We start from the raw sequence: 27,321 nt of genomic DNA, 5'->3' as shown, positions 1-27,321 counted from the left end.
CCCGTGTCCGGCAATGAGATGAAATCAACATCATAGTACAAAGAAGTTGGGATAAAATAATCTTCCAAAAGATTCTTACCCCGAGAATGCCTATGTCTTTCCACATTCCGGCGGCGGCCGGCTTGTGAACTATGGCGGCGACCTTGGTTCTCTTCTTCTTCCAAAGCCACTGCTATGAGAACTTGCTCATCGACTTGTCTCTGCAACTCATTGACTTCATCTGCTCTACGGTTTCTCTCTCTTCTTTCTCTCTCTTGCCTCTCCAAACATCTCCTAAATTCTTCCATTCAGAATGAATGAAGTATGAATTATAAACTCTCACAAATGAAAATATAGAAAGATGTGGTGTGAGAGGTATAACCTGAGACTCTGGTTTTATAGAAAAATTTGGCAAGATAGACATGCCACGTGGCTTGATTTTATTGGATGAAAATCTTATCTGAAATTTGAAATTCATCCGAAATTTGAACCCTAATTTGTATGAAATTTGAATTTTGAAATTCATCCGAAATTTGAACCCAAATCTGAAATTTGAACCCAAATTTATCTGAAATTTGAATTTTGAAATTCATTCGAAATTTGAACCCAAAAATTTATCTGAAATTTGAACTTTGAAATTAATCCAAAATTTGAATCCAAATATCTTATCCGAAAATTTTATCTGATTATGAATAGTCTTGACATGTAGGAATCCGAAAATCTTATCTGAAAATATTACCCAAATTAATTATTTTCATTAAAAAATAGGATGAAAAAACAAAAAAATGAATAGTAATTGCCATGGCTAAGGGCAACGGGTGGAGACACAATTTACTATTTGAATAGTGCTTGCCCTAGCTCCACCCTTGCCATGGCTAAGGGCAAATGGGTGGAGTTGCTCTAAGTGGGAGGGCCTTGCAATCATGAAGAAAGATCTTTTGTCCAGCATCGTTAGAAATTTATTGTTAGAATGGTCCTTAGTTTGTTAGTACTCTATGGGCATGTTTGGTATGGCTCACTAAATGGGACTGTGCTATATTGGACCTGAAGCCCATGTTTGGTTAGCAAGGGGACTAACTTAAATGGGATAGTAGAGTCCAACAATTAAAAAAACGCTTCCTTCGGTCTCCTTATACAGCGAAGCTCAAAATGGGTTCGCAAAATAAGCCCTCGCTATATTGAACACGCCCGACTCTGCGACTCCTTCTCTGGGACTCCATCTCTGCGACTCCTTCTCTACGACTCCGTCTCTGCGACTCAACCTCTTCTTCGAATCTTGACGCAGGCAAGTTTTTCTGGTCTTTCCCTTTGGATACCTCTCTTATTCCTTCTTCCATCTCTTGATTGTGACTGTCTCCTCAACAGTTTTGATTGTGCTCTGAGAATCTCTCCTTCCTTTTCTCTGTTATTTTCTTCTTCTCTTCTCTAATTTTCGTAGAATCTGTAGTGACATATGTATACATGATGTTAATTGGCAATTAATTTGCAATTGGGTATTTCAGAAAACCTAGAAATTCAGAAGTAAAGTAGACTTTTGGCATGAATCTTGAGTTTATTGAACTTACTGTTTCAGTTTGTATATGTCATTTAAAAGAGCAATTTATCGCATATGACCTGTTTTTTCAATTTTAATTATTATTGGGCATCAATATTTGAAGTGTATATGTCATTTGACAGAGCAATTTGCATCTTGCATGAATATCACTTTACGAGCAATTAGCAATCTCTCTGCCATGATTTGTGTTGATCATATTCGTTGCGTTGGCAAGTTGAACATGGTTAGATTCAGCTTTTTCATAGTTAAAATATTTGGAAATAAAAAGGTCAAAAAAGGCCAAGTACTTCAGAAATTCTGCATCTGTTTTCTGCAGGCCTGTGTGTTGTTTGTGTAGTGATGATGATTTCTTGACTTCTTGTGATGTGTGTTGTGACTTCACGTGTATTTTTAATTGCTTGTAATAAGCTTAAAAGTACACTTAGTTTATCAGTTCTTTTTCCCCCTTGATTAGTACACGGTCAGTTATTTAATTAAAATGAAAAGAGCATCATCATCATGTCATTGTTGTTATATATACATATGCAGATAAATACACAAACACAATTACACAAATTGCTCTTTGCTGCGCATCTCACTTCCAAACCAACCCCACGCAGAAGCAACAATGAAAGATTTAAAACAAAGTCCATTTATATTTCAAACATCATAGCAGAAAACACTATACAGTTTTTGGTTGATACAGAATATGCTCATATAACTTCTATTTGAATCTTTCAATATGCTTTTGGTTTTACAGTTTTTGGTTGATACAGAATATGCTCATATAACTGCTATTTGAATCTTTCAATATGCTTTTGGTTTTACAGTTTTTGGTTGATACAGAATATGCTTTTGGTTTTACAGTTTTTGGTTGGAGAGAATCTTTCAATATGCTTTTGGTGTTAATCAGCAACAGCATCTTTTGGCCAAAAGTGAAATAATCCTAGAACTTTTTTCTTCATATTTGTTGTGGTATTAGGCACACATTGGTTGATAATTTTTGGTCTATGGGGTGAATTTTCCATACTTTGCGAATGGTATTAATTATGGCTTTGCATTAATTAAACTGTTTCTATTTGCATATATGAAACTTTTTGTGTTCAATTTGGGGTTATTTTACTTTCAGTAGGATTGGTTAAGTGGAATAATTCTTTTCTTTTTGGATTAATAGATATGGATCAAAGACGAATGTTGTTGTTATTATTGTTGGAGATGTGGCATTTAGAGACCATGTGTGCTTGCACGATTCTTGTGCTTATGATGCTAAAAAATATGAGAAGAAATCGAAGACTTTTAGAAAGACGTTCCCTCAATAACCGTTCGTTTGTTAGACATGAGAATCGATTACGTTATTTGAACAGTATATTAGGCAATGATAGAGAATGTGTGAGTGAACTAAGAATGGATTTAAAGACATTTGGTTTATTATGTGATTTGCTTCGCACGGATGGAAGGTTAAAGAATGACGGTTTGGTGACTGTGGAGGAGCAAGTATGTATGTTCTTGCATATCCTTGCTCATCATGTTAAGAATCGTACTATTAGAAATAGATTTGTTCGATCAGGAGAGACTATTAGTAGGTACTTCAATTCCGTGTTACAAGGCATTTTAAGATTACAAGGTAGCCTATTGAGAGTACCGGAACCTGTAGGTGATAACTGCACAGATCATAGATGGAAATGGTTTAAGGTATGTTTATTATACTTTGGCTTTTTTTTCTATGATCTGTGCAGCATATAAACTTAATGAAAGTTTACCCTTTTTTTTTTTTTTTCCTAATAGAATTGCTTGGGAGCACTAGATGGAACATACATTAAAGTGCGAGTAGCTGAAACCGAAAAACCGAGATATCGGACTAGAAAGGGAGAAATTGCAACAAATGTGTTGGCCGTTTGCTCACGTGATATGCAATTCATATTTGTGTTGCCGGGTTGGGAGGGATCCGCATCCGACTCTAGAGTCCTTCGAGATGCCATAACTAGGCCTAATGGATTAAGAGTTCCTACCGGTAAGGCCATTAGCTAGTGTCCACTTTATAAATAATTAATAAGTTTATACAATTACCACACAATAATAGGAATTGACTTCTTTTATTTTTAATTTTTGGTTATTAGGTTATTATTACCTTGTAGATGGTGGGTACACAAATGGTGAGGGATTTCTCGCACCATATAGAGGAACACGGTATCATCTATCGGAATGGAGAGAAGGAAATACACCTGTAAATCATCAAGAATATTTTAATATGAAGCATGCTAAAGCAAGAAACGTAATAGAACGTTGCTTTGGGTTGCTAAAAGCTAGATGGGGCATACTAAGGAGTCCATCTTTTTATCCAATAAAGACACAATGTCGAATAATTACGGCTTGTTGTCTTTTACATAATCTCATTAGGAGGGAGATGTCTAGAGATCCACTAGAGTATGAAATAAATGAAATTGAAGAGACGGAAAATGTGATAGAAGGTGATATGGTTGGCACCATTGGAGCATCGGATGAATGGACTACTTGGAGGAATGACTTGGCGTTCCAAATGTATAATGAGTGGCAAGGAAATGCGAATAACTAGCCAACTCTTGTTATTTATGTTTGAGTTCTTAAGGTGTTTTCTTTTTTATGTGATTGTAATTTGTATTTGAGGCATGATAATTTGGCCTTAACAATGTATTGATTGTGGTATTAAAGAAAATTTATCAATTGGTTTGCTGATTTTATTTTTCATTTTGTTTTTAAGGTTATGTGATGTACTAAAGAAGAATCATGCCTTGAAATAAAGTTATGTTTTCTTTGCAAATTCCAATGATTGATTATGGTATTATTTTATTTGTGTTGATTATTCTTAGGGATGGAAAGTGAAGGTAACAGTCAAAACTTTGAACAAGGAAAGAAAGGAACTAGGCGGTCATGGTCCAAGTTTGAAGAAGATTCGTTTTTGACCGTGCTAGATGATTTTGTGGCTGCAGGCCAACGCTGTGAGACTGGTAGTTTCAAATCAGGTACTATGGTCCAAATGGAGAAGGCTTTGAATATTAAATGTCCTGATTCGGGGCTAAAGGCATGCCCTCATATTGAATCCAAATTGAAGAAGTGGAAAAAACAATATAGCATAGTCTATGACATGATAAACACAAGTGGATTTGCTTGGAATGATATAAAAAAGTGTGTTGAGGTTGACAGTAATGATGCATGGGAAACTTATGTGCAGGTACATGATTATATATTTTTGCTATTTTGCTTACATTATGATGTCAAGTGGGTTTGATGAGTGTGGATTTTAAACTTTCTTTTGTTATTATTATTTCTTTAACATATTGAAAATAAGCTAAGTGGTGCCTTGTTTTATCATAGCACCACAAGGAAGCAGCCGAATGGAGGAGCAAACCATTTCCTTTGTTTGATAGACTTTCTAATATCTTCGGAAAGGATCGTGCTAACGGACAAAGAGCTGAAGCCCCCGCTGACATGATGGAAGAGCAAAGCAATAATGATGCTAATGCTAGTGATAATTGTGTCCAGGAAGATGCATCTCCTATGTCTTTAAACATAGAAGGAAGCCAATCTATGAACAGTCAAAATAAGAGGAAAAGAGCTACAAGCTCAAGTGATGAAGAGAAGATTGTGACTGTATTGGAGAAATTGTTTGAAGCTTCTGGGAAAAGGATGCAAATGGTGACTGAGGCTATAATAAAAGGTAATGAAGATCGATCTGATATTGCCAAAGAACTCAAGAGAATGGGATTTTCTCCTTTAGATCAAATTACAGCACTAAAACTCATTTTGGAGAAGCCACAAAACATATCTATATTCATGTCTTTGGATGATGATATCAAGAAAGTGTTTGTTGAGCAGTTGCTTAGTGACAATGCTTGAGGACATGGCCTAGCTAAGTTTGATGCATCTATCTTTTTGGAAACACCACAAATGATGGATTGATAAGATTGGCTTCATTTTGGAAACACCACAAATTGTATAATATTTTGCTAGCATTAAAGCCATATGGTTCATGGTTATGGGGCTTATTAGTTTCATTTTGAAATTGTGGATGTTTATTTGTATGTATTAATGGTAGAATTGTGTGTAGCGAACTAAACCTCTAATTTCTGAGTCATGTAGATGACTTTGGCATATATGAAAAATATCTAACTTTTGCATATATGAAATGTACATGTGAATTTGGTTTGGAGGAAAAGAAATGTATATTGTCAATTTGGTAATTCTAATAACCAAAAAACTTACATTTAATTATTTAAAAATTATTATTTTTAAATATAAAATAATTATTGTTAGTCCCACACAGCACCAAACATAGGTCTTCACTATTTTTACAATCCAGCTTCTTAGTCCGACGCAGCACCAAACGTAGGTCAGCACTTAATCCAGCTTAGTCCAATCCGAGCTAATCCAAGACAGTCCCAGGATTTAGTCCAGTCCATGACAGTCCGCCGTACCAAACGACCCCTATTGTTCTATTGGCCGGGAATCGGGAATGTGTCTTTACTTTTTATGAAGGTTTATTGATATAATATCAGATAGCATGGACATATGGTTTGTATTGTTATCTCTCATCCATGATTTGGTTTTATTTTTATAACAGTGTAAAAATGGATCTCTAAATGCGACTGAAAGTAGCTAATTGTAATCGAATGTGGCTAATTGTAGGCCAGATTGGGTGAGACTAAGGAAAGTTATTGATATAAAAGGTGGTGTTCTAAATTTGTTATCAAAATGCCATACATGATTTCAAATTGTAGGCCAGATTGGGTGAGACTTAAGGAAAGTTATTGATATAAAAGGTGGTGTTCTAAATTTGTTATCAAAATGCCATACATGATTTGAAATCGCCCTCCGCCCTTGGTTGGGTCGGCCATGTACCATGGAAAATTTTCCATTGATTTGAAGTTTTTTTTTTGTTTTAGACCATGGACACAAGCAGCTAGTGCCCACTCGGTCAGCTTCCCCCACTGAAGTTTTCACACTTCCGTATATTTACTTACATTAATGTGTACAAAAGACTGCGCTCACTCTGAATTAGGGATAGGGCTCGTTAATGGGCCGGGTCAGGCTAGTTCGGCCTAAATTTAATGGGCTTGGGCAGGGCCGGGCTTTAAAGAGGAGAGAAAAAATATCGGCTCGGACCGGGTTTTTTTAGAAAATTCAAAGCTCAAACCCGACCCATGAGTCAGGCTTGAGAAAGCCCATCGGGCCGGGCCGGGCTTAAACAGGCCCTACTTCATTCAAAAAGATCATAAACTTAATCATAAAGACATTTTAGTCCAAATTTGAGATTAAACTCACTTAATTCCAATATTTTCACTTCAAACTAAATTCATAAAACACCCAATAAAGTCACACAACTTATAAGATTTTCCACAAAAATAATAAAACCAAGTATTATTTTTGAGGTTATTACATAATTAGATCGTAATACGTTTTAAAAAATAATAAGTATCAAAAAAATATTTTTTGAAAGATGGTATGAATAAATATGCAAATATTTGGTGATGTGTTCAAGAAAAGCATGATTATATTTGATGGTACGATTATGTTTCGTAATATGATTATATTTGGTGATGTGATATGTTGTTCATCTTATTTATATATTTATATATATATATAATTGTTGAATTAATAATTAACACAAATTAATGTGCTAATCATCTAATTATAAACTAGGAATGAGTACAGAAAAGTAAATGAAATGAAACAAATTATATATGTGATTTAAGTGATATAATCCTAAACTTAAACTCTTATTTATACATAATTATATATGTATGCGGGCCGGGCCGGGCTTTTGTGGGAGGGCCGGGCAGGGCTTTCTTGGGCTTAATCAGGCCGGACCTATGGGTCGAGCCGGGCTTCAGACACCCAAGCCCAAGCTTAGCCCAACCCAAGATGGGCCGGACCATCTCAAAGCCCATAACGGGCCGGGCCGGGCTTTTTTTCGATGGGCCGGGCAAGCCCCCATCGGCCCATGAGCCCGCGGGCCAAATGATGAGGCCTAATTAGGGATTCGGATCTCCGTTGCCTATTTCCTTTCCAAATCCAAGTTAGATTTTTTGAGTACATAGTCATGAACCAATTTTAACCACTCATTCGAAAAGAACTAAACAAAGAGCTAGTTGGTTAAATAAGACCAAAGTCAAATCACATCCAATCCGATTCCACAAGCAGAGTAATGGAAAGAGGTTAAAAGTCATAAAGAAGTTGATTTCCTGATTTTGTTGGTAATCGTACCCCTATTCCATGTCATTTTCCCTTACAAGTTCATAAGAACAAAGGGGGCCAAACCTTAAAACAAAACGAAAGCTTGACAGCAAGCAGAGCTGCCAAAGTAGAATATCCACGACCACAAAATAGTCCTAAATATTAATGCGTTCAAGAGTGGCAAAGCACCGATGCAATTCGGCCAAACTAACTTCAGATCTCATTGCAGACTTCTGGAATTCGGATTGCTACAGTCCAATTGATCATTCGAGTATTCTTTCTAAAACAAACCATGTAGTCTGCAAAATCACACAGCAAGCAATCACTAACAAATAAACGTGTGCTCGTGCTCGTTTCACTACAAGAAAAACAAGTATTAGTGTCCAGCCACTTGGTCACAAAAAATACCCTTTTTGGTCACTAAATGTAATTGGTGTCCAAATACACTAGGTGTCACTAGAAGCTTGTCACAAATTCTATTTAGTGACCATTCTCAAGTATTGGTCGGTACAGCACAAAGAATTTGGGCTTTTTTTTTTTTTTTTTTTTTCTCTTTTCCCCTGTTTCAACAAATTACAGTCAAATATATGAAATTTTGCGGTTTTAAGAGATGAATGATTCTGGTTAGACATCCGAGTGATGGATGCGGCTCCAAATACATACAGACTGCAGAAGAGGAGCCAGGCAATGACGGGTGCTCGAAAGCAAAGATTTCGGATCCGAGGGAGCCTTATCTAAATATATCATTAGCCTCTTTACATTGATTGAAATATCTTATTCGGTTACACAACTGAACATAGCACTTGGCGTGAAGTTGATCAAAGGCAGAAGGGCATATATGGTAGCAAACGCAATACTTATTTCTCACCCTTGTGTGCAAACCATGTGAAAATACTCTATGATCATCGCCTTCCTGATGCCACAGATTCAGTAGAGAACAGGTACTTCACTCGTGAAAGAACCGAATCATGAGCAGGGTCATAAGGATGATCTTTGGAAGGGATTTCCAAAATAGCTGGAACTGGCTGGTTGTAGCTATCAACTAGAAACCTTATCATGTTTGCAACCTACAAAGGAAACAGGAGAAAAAATGTCATTTCCTTCCTAAAAGAAAAATAATCTTCAACCAACAACTAATTTGGAAAGAATGAATACATTGCAATACATACAAACAAAGATTGCCATAAATTACAGTATGTGTAGCAACCACTTGGGAACTAAGGATGTCACCTTACAAACCAGAAAAACCATCACCATAACAGTTGAACAACTTCAAAGAATAAGAAAGAACTTACATATTGGCTTATCAAGACAATTGCAATGTCCTCCTTTGTGGTAAACTCTTTGAATGCATCTTCAATTGCTTTCACTGTTGTTTCTGAGCAAAAAACCAGAAGCACATACTATTAGATATGAAAACAAGCACCAGCAACTGAACTTGCTCTAACTATTAATATGAATTCAAAGCTAAATTTTTCACACCAAAAAATCAGATAAGAAAAGTACAATTTTCATTTAATGTACCAGGTTGTAGGCTAATTTCAAGCGCTACAATACTCATTAAGAAGAGAGACAAAAGGAATACCAAAGCATTCACAGCAGTCCAAATTTAAACTGACAAAAATGTAATATTATACTTTGCATCACTAATGAATCGTGGCATCCTATTTTGTTTTTTTTTTAATGCTTGAAAAAGAAGAAGGAAAGCATTCACCGTCAATGAATTCGCAATAATACTCACAACAGAGCAATTTCGTAACAGAAAGATATCATTTTGTACATAGAATTCATTCCCTAGAAGTTTGCAATTTCCTTCCCCTCACAAACAGATTACTAATCATATACCAGAATTGGCATTTTAATCCATCCAATTACCTATCTGCATACACATACAAACATACAGAAACAGATTCCCAGTATGGACGAAGTTCCAACTTTTCAAGCATGAATAAAGCTCATAACCTACTTGAATCAACAATAAGATAATTTGTCTTTCTCCGCAAGTCAACGTTGCCCACTCCAGCCAGCAAAAATCCAGTTACAGTGTCCTGCATGAATGAAAGGATCACCTCATCAGAACAGAAAGACAAATCGAGAATGCAAGAAGTGATTTCAATCAAAATATTACAGAACAAACATCATCCATACCTCATCAGCAATCATGGCAATAAGTGCTGAGCTCTTAGTGGGGATATGAGCTCTGCCAGCCATTTTAAGTTGATATGCACTAAACGAAGGAGGAACAAAAACACTATCAGGATTCAGGACAAATGCCATACAATCAAAATTGTTGATGCTCAAAATGGTTAGGCCAAGGTTGAGTCCAACTTAGTGATGAGGTGTGATGGATGATGGATGAAGATGAGGACCTTCACCAAGTGTGTGAGGATTTGGGCAAACGATAAACATATAGAAGACAAGATATACGTGGTTCACCCGAATGATGGGCTACGTCCACGGAGAAGGGTGTTCTCATTATGATAATGTTTGTTTACATTTGTACAAGGGGATTAGACCCAAATATAGAGATAACAAGTGAGAAGCTCAGCCTAGAGATGGATCCAGAAGAGAGAGTACTCAAGAGCCAGTCCCCTTCTAAGGAAAGAGTAGTCTTCTTTTATAGGTGAGGGGAGTCTCCATCTCTTGTAGTTTTCCGATGTGGGACTCCTCTTGCTTTGCTTAGAGTTGTGATTTGTTGATGCTGCTTCTTTGGCTAAGGTGATGACCTCTCAAAGCATGGCACTCGAATGATCTAGCCTAGCTAGTTGCTCGGTCAGTTATGGTACAAACAAAAATCTTCTCACACATGAATTTCTAATATACTCGGTTAATATGCCTACTCAAAAAATTTATCTTTTCCAATCAACAATATTGAAATTTTCCAATTTTAGGGACCAATTCAATAAAACCTAAACTGGGTCAGCACAATATATATATATATATATATATATATATCTATTAACTAAGATCAAATCTTGCACTGAAATAACGATCACAAACATGTAAAGCATCAAACAAACAGAAGATGAAAACAAGTACCTTTAAAAATTGATGAAAGGCAACTCCGAACGCAGAGTTTCTCACCGTTTCGGGCTTCAGATCAGAACTGCACAAAGAGGGGAAGAGAGGCAGAGTCACAGAGGGACCCGAATGAAAACAAAGAAAAGAACCTCCGGATCCGGGCCGGGTTGGTTATTGACTGGAGTGGATCCGACGGCTGATTGCCCGGTAAGCCCAGAATTACAAGGGCCACAACCAATTGCTATACATAAGTATAGGCCCATATTTCAATAATCAAAATTTTTTTCTCTTTGACCTCACGAAGTGTTGGCATACTGACCGAGGAGGAGGAGGAGGGGGAGGGCGGTGTTCTGTCACTTGCGAAAATTCTCAAGCAAGAAATATGCTTGTGTAATTTTATAGGTTTTGTATTGTATACATGCATTGCACCGGACAACTTGTCCACAATTTTTATTTAATTTTGTTTCTTATCAAAAAGAAAATTTATAAGTTTTGGCATTGTTTTCTTTAAAAATATACTTGATTATAGCAATGGTCTCTGAATTATACTCCATTTTGCGTTTTCGTCCCAACTTCGAGTGAATTGCTGTCGTTCAATTAGGTCGCCCATCGGTTGACATTTGGGCTGCAACGGGGTTGATTTTATGCGGTTCACATCAGGCCTATGCAATAATTTCTGGTGGTTGCCAAATTTGGGCTCTTTGAGAAACCAATTTGGGCTGAACTGAACGTGTGGCCTCCGATTGAATGCTAAGATAAGACATGTTGTGCAATGGTAACTAGATCTGCAACTTCAAAATTCTATTAATGCATGCTAAACACACCCAACAAAAACAAATTATAAGGCATGAGGCATGAGCAGGGATTGCAAAGCCAGCTAATATACCGAGCAGGTTGCCGGAAAATCATACAGCTTGTCTTGAAGACTTTAGAAACGTAGTTATAATTTGCATGTGGTCCATGCTTAGCTAGCTAGCCTAGCAACTTTTCTATTTGAAAAAAAATATAAAAAAATATAATTTTCTTTTGCATATGCCAGATCTGATTTTCCGTAGTACCACATTGCATAATTATGGTACTGTAATGTAAGGAGGAGTCTTCTTAAATCTGAAACCTCGGATTCCTTTGCACTTTAGCATCAGCAGCAGCAATCGTCATTAATTCATCATTTCATTTCTTCAAACCCAGTCTTATTTTTCTTCCAACCCAGTCTTAATTAATTAAAAAAAGACATCCTGTAATGATCAGTAATGAGATAGCTAGCATAGCAGCATTAATTACCTTTTTAATTAAGATTAATATTCATTTTCTTTTCTCCGCCTCTCTTTTGGGTTATGAATTATGCTCAGAATAAAATAATCACATGAGAGTGGCAGTGGCACCAACCAACCATTAGGTTAAGCTCGTGATAGCTAGATGTTGTTCCGGCCATCCATGCAGGCTGCAGCACAAAGACTAGCCAGTGGTGCTGTCTATAATTGTTGAAACTTGAGATCGGTTAATTTTATCCACCACCGCCAGTGACCGGTGGGAATGAGAATGGGAATGGGAATGGGATGTATATATGCATCATGCATGGTTGGTGGTACTCTTTATAATTAAACATAATTAATTAGGCATGGATCATGATAGCATGTGCCAAACTATGATTAATGCAGACATGCACGCACAACTATGAAATAATAGAGAACCTTAGCTAGGCTATGCATTTCGTCATCTGCTTTTCTTTTTCTTCCCTTAATTATCATGGGTTTATATGTATATAATAATGTAATTATAGAGTTATTAGCATTTCTATATAATTAGTTCAGGATCAACAACTAAACATGTTGTTTTTGTTTAGCTGTAGGTGTTCTCGCATAATGCACGCATGCTCTCCTTTTGCTCCATTGCTGATGCATAGTTATAGGCAAAGCGTACGTACTGCTTATATATATATATATATATATATATATGCCATTGATGTTCTTAGTTAGTACAATGGATACATCATAACAACATAATTACGTGTATTTATAATTAGTTCAACCACTTGCTTTGGTGTGTCTCCTTGCCACCATATACATTGTGTACCCTAACGCATATACAAGCATATGAAATTTCAATTATAAGCCAAATTAATGATAACTAGGTTGGGATTGCTCTCTAACTCATGCATGTCCATTAAATTTTTATTTACGAGTGATAATTCAAATTATCCGGAATTAATATAATTAAGGGAGAATTCAAACTTCAGTGCAACGAGACAGACATCGGACCCATTACTTTAGCTAACTTGCCCAACTCACGTCTGTAAAATTTGTATCATTTTTTCCAATATATATAAAATACAAGTTACATGAGATTTCCATATATATATATATATATATATGTATATGTACTTTCTAGCTAACTTAATTGGTTGATCTCTTACACATTATTTTAACGATAGAAAAGTCAATCTTAATTAAGCTGAATAATAATAATCAACTTGGGTGACTTGTGTAATATTAATATGTGTACCTTCATTCAATGTCAACTAACAACCACAACTTGTTTGAGGGGGCAAGCTATAAATTATCATCATCATCATCATCATCACCACCAAGTTTATAAAGACAACTTTGGAATCAAGTGGGGGGATAACAAACAACTGCATTCATATATACATAGCTAGTGGAGCATGCATTTGCATATAGCTAGTCTAGCTCATGTGATGTGAGTGACAAGCTAGCTATTTAATTCTGACCAATTTTTTATTTCAAGGGCCTAAGGGATGTGGTAGCTCTATGAGAAGATGGAACCATATTAGGGGCGCATTCCGGGGTTGACAAAATCGCATTGGACTAAACTTTCTGCATGGCATGCAATGCAAAATATATACTTTTAGCGTAAGTCCTTAACTTAATTGGCAAGTAAAGCAGGTTGAATTTGGTGATTTTTCAGGGTAAAATATATGTCAATTTCTGTATAATTAATTCCGTAGAAAAAGCGTTGGGTTAGGTTGACACTGTCACGTATACATGTGTTTGAAAGTTTGAAAGCGTTGGATTATGTTTCAAAGAAATTGACTCCATCTATTGTTCCTTGCTTGACAAGCTCTTCGGTGGGTCCGTGCAGACTTGTGTAAACTTACTTGACAAGTTCTGGTTTATGGACTGGAAAACGGAACGGAACGGATCAAATTCAAAGGCAATATATAATTACTACATAGAATTTAGAAAGAGATAGAGACATTAACATTGAAAATGATGATTTTGGTAAAACCCTAATTGAAATTAAGTATAAGACCCAATGGGTCGCATTGAAAGAAAATGATGGATCAACGTCAACGCTCATGCCTAGATGGATAAGACCCATTTTAGTTCTATGGATGGCCCCACTCTAAATCAATCAAGTGGCCCAAGTTAATTTGAAGCTAGCTACTTTGGTTCAATCATCGTCCATTTTATTATTGATCTTTTCTGTTTATTAGCTAAATATGATGATGCATGGGCTGAAAATATTTTCTTGGTAGGCCATGGCCACTGGCCACTGGCCAGTAATCGATCAGTATCTATCTGTCTTTCTGATTAAAATTATTAGGTCAAACTTGCCTCTGCATTTTGGGACCGGTTGGACCGGCAGAATCACCTTCCTCAAGAAAAATGAAAACAAAAGAGGCATGCTAATGGGGGGGTGGTCATGCTCATGACCCACCAAATTTCAAAGGGGAAAAAGCCAAATCATCGAATCCAGCAAACGTCAACATAATGTAGCTACCTAGAATAATATCACCTTTTTTTCCTTCTTTGTGTGTGTGTGTTGAAAAGCAGAGTAATTTACATGTTGAGCTGACTTTTACTTGGTCCACTACTTTACTTTATAGTACGTACGTAAGACTACATTATATATATACGCTTTCAATGCTGCATATACTAGATAATAAGTCGGTGCTGACAAATTGAACTCACAGTTGGATTAGGAACGCGTTTTCTACACTTTGTTTTTTTCCAAAGTATGAGAGAGAGAGAGAGAGAGAGAGATATTTGAGATTTCACTGCCAAAAAAAACATGAAGGGGCAGAAACAAAACAATTAAGCAGTCAAGCTTTGGCAATTCCTTCCTTCCTTCCCCATATGAATGATGAATGATATAGCAAAGCAAAACAAAACAAAGCATATCTAGCTAGCAGCTGTCATTATTTAATACACCCGCGTGCTCTCCAGCTTGCTTATACCCTCGACGGTTACTTACCATCTATAATATTATTGCTCCGTGGATAGCAACAACTACCAAAAGCATTTTTATCTATTATTACACCACATTCGATATCATTTTCACTACAATATCTAACCTGAAATCTTAACTATATATGATTAATCGATGATTACATGTATTCAGAATTCATTTCGTACAACTTTATAAGTAACGAGTCATAACATAAGAGTTTTTTTTGTTTACTCCAACAACTCCAAAACAAAATATGTGTCGAATATTTGAATAAGCATATGCATTTTAGGGGCATTCTTCCATGGTAATAAGAAATTGAGGGCTAGGTTTTAACTTTCACTAACCTTGTAATAAGAAATTAAGGACGTGGGATGCGGTAGCTAGCTAGCTAGCTACACTACACATGATTGGATTTGGAACAACAACAAATTAGTAAAAAAATAAATTCCCCTAAAAAAGAAAAAGAAATATTCACACTACTCTGGCGCGGCGTCTGTCGTGGGATTAGTTGTCTGAGGTGTTAGGTATGTTTGTACCACTCACACCAGGCAGCACAACGTGGGTGACTGACCATCTGACACGTGTACTTAATGCACCGATGCGATAGATAGTCGGCGAGTCCACAGCTCGTACGGTGCAAAGTACCTCTCGCCTTGCATGGAGATCCCCAACCCCAAATGATGACAGTTGGACGTGACGATGTTATGTCTGAGATTTGGAATTGTGGGGTTTGATTGACTTGACTTATTTATCTGCTTCCAAAACTATACTAAAAACAAGTGCAGCACTTCTTAAGAACGAGGTTTTGTTAAGTGGCCTCTCTTTCCGACGAACACGTTGCCAATTGCAAAAAGGGACTCTCATAAACCTATTTTACAGGTCACTACGCCAAATTTAATGTTATTTTAACACCTCCATATCCAATAGGAAAATGAGGAAAATCCAGATCTGGTTGCTTTTAGATCACACCCAGATTTCATATGGCTTTGTTAATGTTATTGTCAATTGTTGTTGCAATATTTGACCTCATCTTTTGGATTACAAGAGTCCAAGAAGTTTGTGGTCACTAATTGTTGGATGTAAATTTAACTGTTCATTCACTCTTGCACTTTTTTAAAAAAAACTTTTTTGAACTATTAGATTAATATCCAACGATGGACGACAACAATCTTTTGAACTCCTGTGATTCAAAAAATCAGAACTGTTGATTCATATTACCCTTTATTAGATTAGTTATGCTCATTTTCTCAAGAATAAAGTTTCACTCATTCTCCCTTTTGTGAGAAATCTTATGTGTATTGTAACCGATAAAAAGAAAAGCTTTAGGTATGTTCATTCGTGAGCGATAATTCTAGAAAGTCATCCCGAAAAAGAGGCAAAGTACCAAAAAATAAAGTCATTCATACATAGATAAGATATATCTATAAAGAGACCTCCTACTACAAATTAAAGTGGTTGGGACTTGGACGGCAGATCTTTGATGAAGCCAACATTGATTAGGGTTCCTGTTCCTGTTCCTGTACGGAAATGTAATATTGAAACCATGAAGAAGCTGCTTGTATATATGATATTATAATATGTAATACCCAGCTAGGCTAGCTGTCAACTTAACCAAAATCTGGAGATATATATATTGTTGGTGATATATAGACTGTGACAGTACTGGTATTGGATATATATAAATTAATTAATTTGCTTCTGCTGTATACCACTTTCCGACACATGCATGCATATACATATATTTATACATTAATTCTTGGGGAATTCGGCTACGCGTATATGCACTTTACATGCTTAATATATCTACGTATATGTACTTTATAATTGTGGTCAAAATTTTAAACTAAATAAAAGAATATGCCTTTGTTGGCCATTAGAGGACAGATGTTCAAAAGTTGTATGGCCAGTGGCAAGCAAAAGTAGCACACAAGTTTAGCTTCATTATAAATCGAAAAAGCATCATGTTTCTTCTTCTTTTTCTTCTTTTTGGGTCTGAAAGAGGCACACTGTCCTGGAAAAAGCACAAGTTTTGCCGTCCTTTTCATTTTTATAATCCCCAAAAAAAAAAAAAAAAAAAAACTCGTTTTGCAACTTACCCATATAAATCCAGCTGATATTTTCATTATTTAGGCCCTATTTGATAATTATTTTATTTTTAGTTTTTAGTTTTATTTTTTATTATTTTCTTAGACAGATATATATATTACTAATAAAAAGCCATATTCTATAGAAGCTTGACTGTTTCTAACATACATGGTATTAAACAAAGGACAAGCTTTAGACTTTCCAAGGGATCTTTTGTTGTTATTAACGCATCAAACTCTCTTTTGCATTTGGGGATATTCAAGTCAACTTGTGGGACATAGACATTAGCTAGCTTAAGCTTAGCTAGAACTTGAGCACGCATGGGAGTTTCAAAAACCATGAGCTTTCCCTTTCGAATACACATATTATTCAATACAATAAGCGCATCACATCATATATCCATCCAAAACACTCCACGTGTGCAAACACATCATCAATATAATTAGCTACTCTCTAATTAATCACTATCACGAATTATATATATGATAAAAAGCTTGGGCCTGAAGTTACGTTAAGAATTACTTGGATTGGAGGTAGGAAAATTCTATAATGACATAAGTGCTGGCGACTACGTACAAGTCAATCGCACTTTCTGTAAACTAACTATGATTTCAAGTGAAAGTGACTATTTGACAATATACTAAGTACATCGTAGATACTTTCCGTCAAAATTATAGCAGAAGCGTGCAAGTAATTAAAATTGCAGATTAACTTAACCAATTGTTTATTTAACCTGGAAAAGATCAATATGATATGATCTGCAAGACCTTTATAAAAACAATTACTACTTAATTACTATAGTACCAAACACAATTATGTCGGAGGACTACGTTACGCGTAAATATACCAACACTTGTTCAAATTATGATCAAGTCAAAAGGAAAATGCTATCAAATACCACCACTATTGCTGTCGCAATGTCTTCAAAAGTACCTATCACTTTAATATCAAATTATTTACTATTGATAGAATGGACAATATTAACAGCATCGACAACTTATTTAAGTCATATCGATATTATGGGAGTAAATATCTCAATTTTTAATCATAAGGCATCACGTGGATAAGAAGAATATTTTACATAAGAATATTAATTGAGCCTATTTATTTGGTAAATTAATTGACACTAAAAATAAGGATATTATATGAGATATTATCTTTATTTAAAAAGATAATATCACCAATTAAGATATTGTCCTAATTTGGAGATATTATTATCAATTAGTGGTTTGGATCCAATCTCTTCAATTTGGGGAAAGAATATATTAGAGATTATTCTTTGAAAAACCCTAAATGCCTAGAGCCCTATAAATACATGGCTACATTCAACACACAAGGTAATTCAAAATTCAATTCCAAAATCCTACAAAAATTCCAGTTTGATTTTACAGGAATCGAGAAGGAGAGAAAAGGAAGTTCTAGAGACGAAGGATCTTCAAGCTAATATTATCCCGTGAGAATATTTGCACAAACAAATATAATGAGGTGATTTGTTACCATTTGATAGCATTTCCCACAAGATAATGTTAGAGAACAAAATCATCTGAACACAATTTACACTTTTGGTTTTCATTTTATGTGATGGTACTCGAAACTTTCAGGTTATAAAAAATAAGACGTGGTTATATTATTTGTTATTTTCTATTTTAGTAATTATAATTTAAAAAAGGTGTAGTGATTCTCTAGTATAATCATATTCTAAGGAATTTTGAGTACATGCGCCTACTTGGTCAAGTATGAAAATTATTATTTGTATATGAACTCCTACAATTTCTTAGAAGGAGGGGAGAAAATAAAAATAAAAATAAAGAAAACAATGGTTTAATAATACTCAAATTTTTGTTTTAGTTTTAGAACTTTCAAATTTCGGTTCTTTTCCCCGTAAAATCCCCAAGACCACGTGGTTGGAAAATGGACTCTCTCTCTCTCTGTCAACTCTCTCTCACTCCGATGTCCTATATATAAGCATGAGAAAGGTCGAGTTTGAAAAGCACAGGAGCTTTGTACAGCAAGGAGAAAAGAGAGAACTAACTCTTCTTTTTATTTCTCTTGTATTATTATCCAACCCTCTCAAACAAATCCAACTTCTCCATCACTCACCATTCAAATTCGGAACTTTCTTTTCTATTAATACACAATAATCCATTTCTGCTCTTTCGTTGGCTCGCAAATCCTCCTTTTAAGGTAAGAATTCCCCTTTCATCTATAAATGATTTCCTTTTTGCTCTTCTTTTTATTCTTGTAGTTTGTTTGTTTGGTGTTTGGTCTGTGAGGAGGCACAAATGGTAAAAGTTGGTTTTTTATAATGCTCTTCTGATGAACTGGGTGTTGTGGGTTGTGATCTTAATCTCATGTGAATGTGCTTGTTTTCCAGTGATTTTTGTTTGAATTTTAGCTCTCGGGTAATGGGTTTTGTGGATCCCTGCTCTTTGTTTAATGGGCTTGTATGCCGGGTTTGATCCAAGATGGTTAATAAATTAATCATTTTATGTGGAAATGGTATCAAAATGGAATAGAATCCTCTGTTGAGTGATGTTTGTTTGTCCTTTTTCTTAGAAACTAAGAATTTTTGGTAATGGTTTCTGTCGATTTATGGTCTTTTTCAATGGGTTCTATATCAGTATAAAATGAGACCATTCTTGGCGATAGGACTATACTGTTTATATCTTACCTTAACTTGTTTACATTGGTAGATTTTACCATATAGACAATGAGTGCTATTAGAAGAAAATGGATTTCATGGGCTTTCATTGATTGAACAGTTGCAGTTGCATCCAGATGTATACCTGATATTCTTGTAGGTTTTATAGATCTAAGCTGTTTTCATAGTAGGATTGTCTGATGTTGGATTCTTATTCATGTTTGGGATAATTCAACTGCAAGTTTACATTGATAAAAGCTGGATTTAGTACATTCTGTGATGCTTTTCTGTTATACAAGGCATTGCCAGATATGGAATATTCACTGAATCTCATTCTTTCTCTTTTTTCTCAGGAGTCCGAAATCTCTGGGTTGATAGAACCCTCTCTGTTGTCAAATGGGAATTTCCTTTTCCTGCCCATTTGCTGAGCACACCGATTTGGAAAGTGGGTTAGAATCAATAATTGTAAAGTCCATCAGCTTTGGGGATGATGAAGTGAAAACTCCTGTTAGATCAGTCAGTTTCAAAAGTGGTGATACAGAACCCACAATAATGAAATCTTTAGGCTCTGGAAAGATGACACTAGAAACTTCTGTTAGCTTTAAAGGGAACGAGTTAGAGAAACTGGTACTGGTTAGGGTTCCTTCATTAGAAAAGAGCATGAGCACTGCTTCACTCAGCCCCCTTATCAAAGAAATGAACATTGCACCAATCAGCCCCATTAGCAAAGAGATGAACTTTCAATCCCCAAGATCAGATAGTTCGCTGGGGATGATCCAACCCTTGCAATTTCCACATCCCGCCAGCCCCAAACACATGGCTGCAATTAAATTGCAAAAAGTATACAAAAGCTTCCGAACCAGACGAAAGCTAGCAGATTGTGCAGTTCTTGTTGAACAGAGCTGGTATGTATTTCATTGTCATTGCTAATCTTGTCAATTTGTGCAAAAAATTTATGTGTTTCTGTCTTATTTAATTCAAAATTTTGTAATAATATAGGTGGAAGCTTTTAGATTTCGCTGAGCTCAAGCGGAGTTCTATATCATTCTTTGAAATTGAGAAACATGAAACTGCCATCTCACGTTGGTCTAGAGCAAGGACCAGAGCTGCGAAGGTAACTTTTTAACAGATTGGTATGCTTGACTTTAAGTTTTTTGTAATTTGTTCAGAAAATTAAGCATGTCTTGGTCACTGCAGGTTGGAAAAGGTCTATCAAAGAATGAAAAAGCACAAAAACTTGCTCTGCAGCACTGGCTTGAAGCAGTAAGTTGATTGCATTTGAGTGTCTTTTTTCCTTTTCTTTTATCTTTTATGAGCCATTGCTGATCTCAATTCTTTATTATTACAGATTGACCCAAGGCATCGGTATGGACATAATCTACACTTTTATTACATTAAATGGCTCCATTGTCAGAGTAGAGAGCCCTTCTTCTACTGGCTAGATATTGGAGAAGGGAAGGAAGTAAATCTTGTTGAAAAATGCCCTCGATCAAAACTTCAACAGCAGTGTATCAAGTATCTCGGACCGGTGAGCCTTTATGTCCTTATTGATAATCCTTCGATCTGTTTTTTCTTTCATTTCATATGCTGATAATTATTCTGCTTAATATAGATGGAAAGAATGGCCTACGAAGTTGTTGTGGAGGATGGAAAATTCTTCTACAAGCAATCAGGGCAGGTCCTCCATACAACTGAAGAATTCAATGATGCCAAATGGATTTTTGTCCTTAGTGCTTCTAGAACCTTGTATGTCGGAAAGAAAAAGAAGGGGACATTTCAGCATTCAAGTTTTTTGGCTGGAGGGGCCACATCTGCTGCAGGGAGATTAGTTGTTGAACATGGCATCATTAAGGTATGGATATAATACAAAAAAAAACTTGTCAAATCTTCTTCCTCGTTCCATACGTACCATTGTTTTGATGCTTATCTTTAGATATTGCCGTTGTATCTAACATTGGTTTCTTGTGACTTTCTACAGGCAGTTTGGCCTCACAGTGGTCATTATCGCCCTACAGAAGAAAATTTCAGAGACTTTGTCTCATTCCTCGAAGAGAACAAGTTGGATCTCACAGATGTTAAGGTATGTAGAAAAATAGAACTTATATTCTTTTGCGATGATTTGATATACTTCAAGAGAAAATAAGTGGAAACATTTTTACTGAAGAATCCCACTTTTCTGTTGTATTCAGTTAAGTCCGGTTGAGGAGGAAGAGGAAGGTTCACTTAGCAAGAAAAGAAGCAGTGCTCATATTAGATGCAACTCATCTGAAGGGGACTTCATCGAAAGTGTATGTGAGTTAAAGACCAAAGAAACCATTGTTGAAGACTTGACTCGCGACGAGACTGATTCAGTGGTACAAGCTGCTGCTGCAATGGATTCTCATATGTCAAGCCGGCTCTGCAGTGTTAGTAGAAAATTGTCTAATCTGGCAATACCAAACAGGGAAAGATTTTTCGTGACGAGTGAAACTCAACCTGCTGCTTCAAGTTGCAGTAGTATACCTGTAGAATCTCCAGTGGATGGTTATGAAACAGCAGAAGAAAATCTCTCATCAGAACAAGATTACATGGTTCCAAAGAAGAACTTGTTTGAAGAAAACCATGAAGAGACTGAGGAAGAAAACATTCCTCAAGAATCAATTCTCAAGAGGATTAACTCACACAAAGGAATGAAATCATTTCAACTGGGAAAGCAGTTGTCATGCAAATGGACAACAGGAGCTGGACCTCGCATTGGTTGTGTGAGGGACTATCCCTCAGAGCTCCAGTTTCGAGCTTTGGAGCATGTCAGCTTGTCCCCAAGAAGCGCAGCCCGTTCGAGATCATACTTCTCTCCTCAGATCACTAGCGGTTTGAGTCCAAGGGTGCTCACGCCGACAAAATGTGGTGGGGAGATGGAAGCAATCATAAGCTCGCCGGCACTTGAGAGATTGAAATCTAGAACTCAGTCCTCCCCACTTTTTACAGGAAGTAGAGCAAGCGCAATTGCTAATGTCTCATGACTGAAAATAGATTTCTTTATTTATTATTCTTTTTCTTTTTATCAATATTAATTTATTTTTTTGTGTGAATAGAAAAGATGATATAAGAATTCTTTGTCATTCTTTTCCTACACAAATCATGTATACAGTTTTTTCATTAGTTCATCTTGTAAAAGAAGGAGACGACAAATTGTAGGATTTTGGTGGGTTCGATGCCCTTTTAATACAAAAGAAGATTCAAATTTTTTCTTTTTCCTTAGTTGTATTTTGGTGGGTTTGATGCCCTTTTAAATTGTGTTGCTGTTTATGGACGCGAAAAGATGCCATCCTTCTACAATAAATTATACAAAAGAACTAAAAAGGGCAAAGAAAAACCATACACGCAAAACATTTTATGGTTGGGTTGGGCATGCCGCAAATAGCAAACTAAACATTACTGTGATGGTGATTACTAACCACTTGTCACTCGTGAAGCCATTCATTCACGCACACTGATTACTAACATTTTTTGACATGTTATCCACTCCATCAAAGATCACATAAATAGGCAAAATGGCCATCTCAAATCAGAGCCTCAAGTTTTTTACTGAATTTGAAGTTCAAGCTTCACACTTTGAGCCTTAAGTTTTTACCTTGCAGGACTATCTCCCATTTCCTTTGTGGCAGCCATGGAAGCTCTGAAAATTTCATCTATTCCTTCACTCCAAATTCCATCTAAATTTGACAAAGCGCAATCCAAGAAACTCACTTCTTTCTGTTTTAATTCAATACCCAGTTCATCTTTCTCATTAGTTCAAAGAAACATATCAACATTCAAGATTTTCACCACCACATCATCTTCTGTTTCAACTGAGCCTGCAAACCCACCTGAACTAGAGGTTGAAAATCGCACCCAACAAGAGAAATTTGATTGGTATGCCCAATGGTACCCATTGATGCCAGTTTGTGATCTTGACAAGAGGGTGCCACATGCAAAGAAAGTTTTGGGTATTGATGTGGTGGTGTGGTGGGACAGAAATGAGAGTGCTTGGAAGGTGTTTGATGATTCTTGTCCTCACAGATTGGCTCCATTGTCTGAAGGGAGAATTGATCAGTGGGGGAGGCTGCAGTGTGTTTATCATGGCTGGTGTTTTAATGGCTCTGGTGACTGCAAGTTCATCCCTCAAGCACCTGCTGATGGCCCTCCGGTAAAAAACCCTTGAATGAAAAATTTTCATGCAAGTAGCAGATTGATAGTTTTGCTCACCTTCATACAAGTTAACTAGACTTCTAGAAGATGTCATATAATACCATAGTTTTGCATAATTCTAATGAACTTAAACAGAACAGTCATATTGTTCATTTAAGTTTGCAGAAGTGGTTTTATAAGAATAAAGTATGCAGTGCATGAATTATTTCTTTGACAAGATAACAGGGTTGACCCTTCTAGCATACTATGCAGATTCACACATCCAAGAAAGCATGTGTAGCTGCTTATCCAAGTACTGTGCAGAATGGCATTGTGTGGTTTTGGCCAAATTCCGATCCTCAATACAAAGATGTTCTTGCGGAGAAAAAACCTCCCTACATACCAGAACTAGATGATCCATCGTATTCTGGTTTAATGGGAAATAGAGAGATTCCTTACGGGTATGTAAAGATATATCTTTCAACCACTTTCTGATATAAAACTATTTTCTACTGAGGGAAAGGGATAGTGCTCTTTTATAAGTAACCTTGTGAATCTGTATCCTGGTCTCATTTCCTCTTTCACGTCAAATAACTTTTAGGTGTATCCATATGTAAACATTTTCATATAACAGAATATGCAATTATTCTAGCTATATCAGACAGATCCAGAAGATATGCTATAACTTTGCTTGATTTCTTAATTGCAATTCCAGGTATGAGGTCTTGATTGAAAATCTCATGGACCCTGCTCATGTTCCATATGCACATTATGGAATAATGCGAACGAATCAACCCAAAGGCAGATACATTTTTGTGTATCATTTTCATTTTTATTAAATTCAGTACGTTAATTTTTCGTTGTAACATGGTAGGTTCAGATGACTTACACTTCATTAATTTACAGAGAAGGCCGATAGAGAAGGGGGCAGACCATTGGAATTGAGTGTTCAGAAGTTAGACATAAATGGTTTCATTGCAAAGCAGGAGTGGGGTCGCAGTAAATTTCTGCCACCATGTGTGTTCTACGCTTCTCCCCTTGATCCGGTTGACCAAGGTAATGGTGCTGTATCATCGGCTGGAACCAAAAAGGTAGTACAATATGTTGATTTACTTCTTGATTTTATATAAAGCTGACTGTTGCAGCTATACTTTCCGTTATTTTTGTTCATACCCTTTAGCTTTGTATTCCTTTGTGCATCTATTTACGTGTATGCTGATTTGTGTAGGTGTCATCAGCCCAGCGGAGAGCTCTTCTAATTTTTATCTGCATTCCGGTTAGTCCAGGTAATAGCAGATTGATATGGACCTTCCCAAGAAACTTTGGCGTTTGGATTGATAAGATTGTTCCACGATGGATGTTTCATGTTGGACAAAACCTGATTTTGGACTCAGATTTATATCTTCTTCATGTCGAGGTGAGTTCTAACTCTCTGTTGAATGAAATGAAGTTTAGGAATTATCTTGCATCTCACTTGCTGAATATGCATGACATCACTTTTTCAGTTGACAAAGACCATGGTCTGGCTTTTTCTCGGAAAACTTTAAACTTGTTGCTAGATGGGCAATGAATGAGAAAACCTGGCAATTGTCAAGTGGATCTATTTTACCTGAGCAGCACTCAATATTAGCTTGAACTTCAGAAAGACTAATTCTCTTTAAAACTTTTATGAGCTTGACCTATTTCCCCCCCACCCCAAACACACACCCCGAAAGTAATGCTTTTGGTATCAAGTTTTAGAAACAATAAGAGAAACACCCTATGGAGTTACTATGTGCAACCACATGATCATGGAAATAGTCTAAGGTCAATATTTTATTGCATATGGTCTTGTATGACTCGAGTTCTTCCTACAGGAACGTAAGATAATGGATGCTGGCCCCAACCAGTGGCAGAAAGCATGTTTTGTGCCTACAAAGTCGGATGCCCTTGTGGTTGGTTTCAGAAAATGGTTAATCAAGTATGCTGGTGGTCAGGTAGATTGGAGAGGCAAGTTCAGTGGGGCTCTTCCCCCCACTCCCCCAAGAGAACAGTTGTTGGACAGGTAACTTACATACAACTATGAAGGAGGATTCGAACTTCCGTTGTTTACTTCTTAGTTTCAGAAAATTGGAACCATTTAACTCCTTGCCTGTCAAATTTTGATAGCAGATCCTTACAGAGGTCTTGGAAATGCTAAAAATTGGTGGTGTTGCGATAATGTTAACTCTATTAAAGTAGATAAAGCTTATGTGGAAACAACTTTTCTATTAGTTGACAAGTTTTACAAACTGAACCAGCCAAAAAACTTTGAAATCAATATCTTTCAGTTTATTCTTGGCATTTTCAGGTAATCAAATGATATTGGAATTTCTGGCACATTGATTAAAAATTTGCCGTTTGTCTTGCCATTTTGCCACATGCATTGTTGGACACAAGCATTTGTTTTATTTGGTTGTGTTGGGATCCTTAGAACTAACTTGGAGTGTGTTAAAAGTCATATAGTTGAATGATAAGGGAGTTTTTTGCACAACCTTCTCAGGTACTGGTCCCATGTGGTGAGCTGCAGCAGTTGCAGTGCAGCACACAAAGGTCTGAGGGTGCTGGAAGTTGTGTTGCAGGTCGTCTCTTTTTCTTTAGTTGGAATTGTTGCTGCAACCAAGCAGGCTGCGTTATCAGTGGCTGCAAGAACTACGCTAGTTGCAATGGCTATACTATCCTTTGCAGCTTCAAAATGGTTGGCTCACTTTATCTACAAACAGTTTCACTTCCACGACTACAACCATGCTCTTCGCTGAGATTCAAGTTCACTCACTGTTTAGATATAATGAAAACATTGAACACCCAATGGTGTACTGTAACTACGATATACATGTCAAGGTTTCATAACTATGATATACATTAATATAAGTTTGTAAAATAAAAGGAGTGTCATGTGAAGATTATTTCTTTGCATTAGAAATTGAAAGAAAGGGTGCGGAGAGGAAGAGGTAGTTGTGTTCGTCTCTTGCTCAGAAGCATGAGAAAAATTTAGTCGCAAAGTGACGAGACAGATAGAGAGAGTGAGTAAGAACCCGTTTCTGATACAAGTTTTTGTCCAGCACCACAGTTCCTTAATGTTAACACGTAACATAGATACTCTGTATGTACCAAAACAAATCTGCCACCATCCTCATCTTGATAATTATTAACATCACAAATTGACAGTACCCCATTGTTTTTACCTCCACAGCAACGATCCCTTAATGGCTTTTACTACATTGTTTTTACCTCCACATTGTCTGAAAAAAAATATATATATATATATATATTAAACCTAACACAACAAAAATTAACTCTAAAAAAATTATTGGCTTCTTCGCTCGTCCTCAAAGCAAATGGTCAAATTCCAAAACAAAAAAAATTAAAAGAACTTCAGAAAAAGATAAAGATAAATGAAATAGACAAGTGTCAAAATCTCATTTATTTTGGAAGGAGCTCATCGTCAGTTTTAAAGAGCCAAATCTTTAGCAAAAATTAACACAAAAACATA

At 36.3% G+C, this 27,321-nt stretch overlaps 5 protein-coding genes across 5 annotated transcripts; 4 read left to right on the top strand and 1 right to left on the bottom strand.

Annotated features, from left to right (window-relative positions):
- The first annotated feature begins 1,120 nt into the window (after positions 1-1,120).
- On the top strand, positions 1,121-5,500 carry LOC117630948. Its single transcript, XM_034363829.1, has 3 exons — positions 1,121-1,264; positions 4,360-4,721; positions 4,865-5,500. The coding sequence occupies exons 2-3, from the start codon at positions 4,362-4,364 to the stop codon at positions 5,384-5,386; spliced, it is 882 nt and encodes a 293-aa protein (XP_034219720.1). The 5' UTR covers positions 1,121-1,264; positions 4,360-4,361; the 3' UTR covers positions 5,387-5,500.
- Positions 2,747-4,085, top strand: LOC117632950. The gene is made up of 3 exons (XM_034366597.1): positions 2,747-3,205; positions 3,299-3,399; positions 3,782-4,085. Exons 1-3 carry the CDS (start codon positions 2,747-2,749, stop codon positions 4,083-4,085), a joined length of 864 nt encoding a protein of 287 aa, XP_034222488.1.
- Positions 5,501-7,708: 2,208 nt separating the features above from the next.
- LOC117630949 (V-type proton ATPase subunit F-like) lies at positions 7,709-10,958 on the bottom strand. Its single transcript, XM_034363830.1, has 6 exons — positions 10,763-10,958; positions 9,872-9,950; positions 9,690-9,771; positions 9,019-9,101; positions 8,592-8,790; positions 7,709-8,022 (listed from the first exon to the last, which is right to left on the bottom strand). The coding sequence occupies exons 2-5, from the start codon at positions 9,932-9,934 to the stop codon at positions 8,626-8,628; spliced, it is 393 nt and encodes a 130-aa protein (XP_034219721.1). The 5' UTR covers positions 9,935-9,950; positions 10,763-10,958; the 3' UTR covers positions 7,709-8,022; positions 8,592-8,625.
- Positions 10,959-19,024: 8,066 nt separating this feature from the next.
- On the top strand, positions 19,025-22,802 carry LOC117632772 (IQ domain-containing protein IQM2). Its single transcript, XM_034366338.1, has 8 exons — positions 19,025-19,204; positions 20,015-20,566; positions 20,661-20,775; positions 20,859-20,924; positions 21,010-21,189; positions 21,274-21,513; positions 21,640-21,741; positions 21,851-22,802. The coding sequence occupies exons 2-8, from the start codon at positions 20,058-20,060 to the stop codon at positions 22,661-22,663; spliced, it is 2,025 nt and encodes a 674-aa protein (XP_034222229.1). The 5' UTR covers positions 19,025-19,204; positions 20,015-20,057; the 3' UTR covers positions 22,664-22,802.
- A 343-nt stretch (positions 22,803-23,145) lies between these two features.
- On the top strand, positions 23,146-26,751 carry LOC117632118 (protochlorophyllide-dependent translocon component 52, chloroplastic). Its single transcript, XM_034365524.1, has 7 exons — positions 23,146-23,829; positions 24,084-24,271; positions 24,526-24,611; positions 24,717-24,901; positions 25,039-25,227; positions 25,667-25,854; positions 26,332-26,751. The coding sequence occupies exons 1-7, from the start codon at positions 23,311-23,313 to the stop codon at positions 26,585-26,587; spliced, it is 1,611 nt and encodes a 536-aa protein (XP_034221415.1). The 5' UTR covers positions 23,146-23,310; the 3' UTR covers positions 26,588-26,751.
- Positions 26,752-27,321: the final 570 nt, after the last annotated feature.

This window comes from Prunus dulcis, chromosome 6 (genome assembly GCF_902201215.1).
Source record: "Prunus dulcis chromosome 6, ALMONDv2, whole genome shotgun sequence".
In the NCBI taxonomy this organism is placed as follows: Eukaryota; Viridiplantae; Streptophyta; class Magnoliopsida; order Rosales; family Rosaceae; genus Prunus; species Prunus dulcis.
The sequence above is the reverse complement of the archived record's forward strand: the minus strand, read 5'-3'. Positions and strand labels throughout refer to the sequence as shown.

Excerpts from the sequence above, each read along its gene's own strand:
- LOC117632950 (XM_034366597.1), top strand. The coding sequence starts at position 2,747 with ATGTGTGCTTGCACGATTCTTGTGCTTATGATGCTAAAAAATATGAGA. Across the intron at positions 3,206-3,298 it reads ATAGATGGAAATGGTTTAAG|AATTGCTTGGGAGCACTAGA; the intron begins GTATGTTTATTA and ends TTTTCCTAATAG. Across the intron at positions 3,400-3,781 it reads GGAGAAATTGCAACAAATGT|AAACGTAATAGAACGTTGCT; the intron begins GTTGGCCGTTTG and ends TGCTAAAGCAAG.
- LOC117630948 (XM_034363829.1), top strand. The coding sequence starts at position 4,362 with ATGGAAAGTGAAGGTAACAGTCAAAACTTTGAACAAGGAAAGAAAGGA. Across the intron at positions 4,722-4,864 it reads CATGGGAAACTTATGTGCAG|CACCACAAGGAAGCAGCCGA; the intron begins GTACATGATTAT and ends GTTTTATCATAG.
- LOC117630949 (XM_034363830.1), bottom strand. The coding sequence starts at position 9,934 with ATGGCTGGCAGAGCTCATATCCCCACTAAGAGCTCAGCACTTATTGCC. Across the intron at positions 9,102-9,689 it reads TTATCTTATTGTTGATTCAA|AAACAACAGTGAAAGCAATT; the intron begins GTAGGTTATGAG and ends TTTTTTGCTCAG. Across the intron at positions 8,791-9,018 it reads TTGTCTTGATAAGCCAATAT|GTTGCAAACATGATAAGGTT; the intron begins GTAAGTTCTTTC and ends TTTCCTTTGTAG.
- LOC117632772 (XM_034366338.1), top strand. The coding sequence starts at position 20,058 with ATGGGAATTTCCTTTTCCTGCCCATTTGCTGAGCACACCGATTTGGAA. Across the intron at positions 20,776-20,858 it reads CAAGGACCAGAGCTGCGAAG|GTTGGAAAAGGTCTATCAAA; the intron begins GTAACTTTTTAA and ends TGGTCACTGCAG. Across the intron at positions 21,190-21,273 it reads GTATCAAGTATCTCGGACCG|ATGGAAAGAATGGCCTACGA; the intron begins GTGAGCCTTTAT and ends TGCTTAATATAG.
- LOC117632118 (XM_034365524.1), top strand. The coding sequence starts at position 23,311 with ATGGAAGCTCTGAAAATTTCATCTATTCCTTCACTCCAAATTCCATCT. Across the intron at positions 23,830-24,083 it reads CACCTGCTGATGGCCCTCCG|ATTCACACATCCAAGAAAGC; the intron begins GTAAAAAACCCT and ends CATACTATGCAG. Across the intron at positions 24,612-24,716 it reads GCGAACGAATCAACCCAAAG|AGAAGGCCGATAGAGAAGGG; the intron begins GCAGATACATTT and ends ATTAATTTACAG.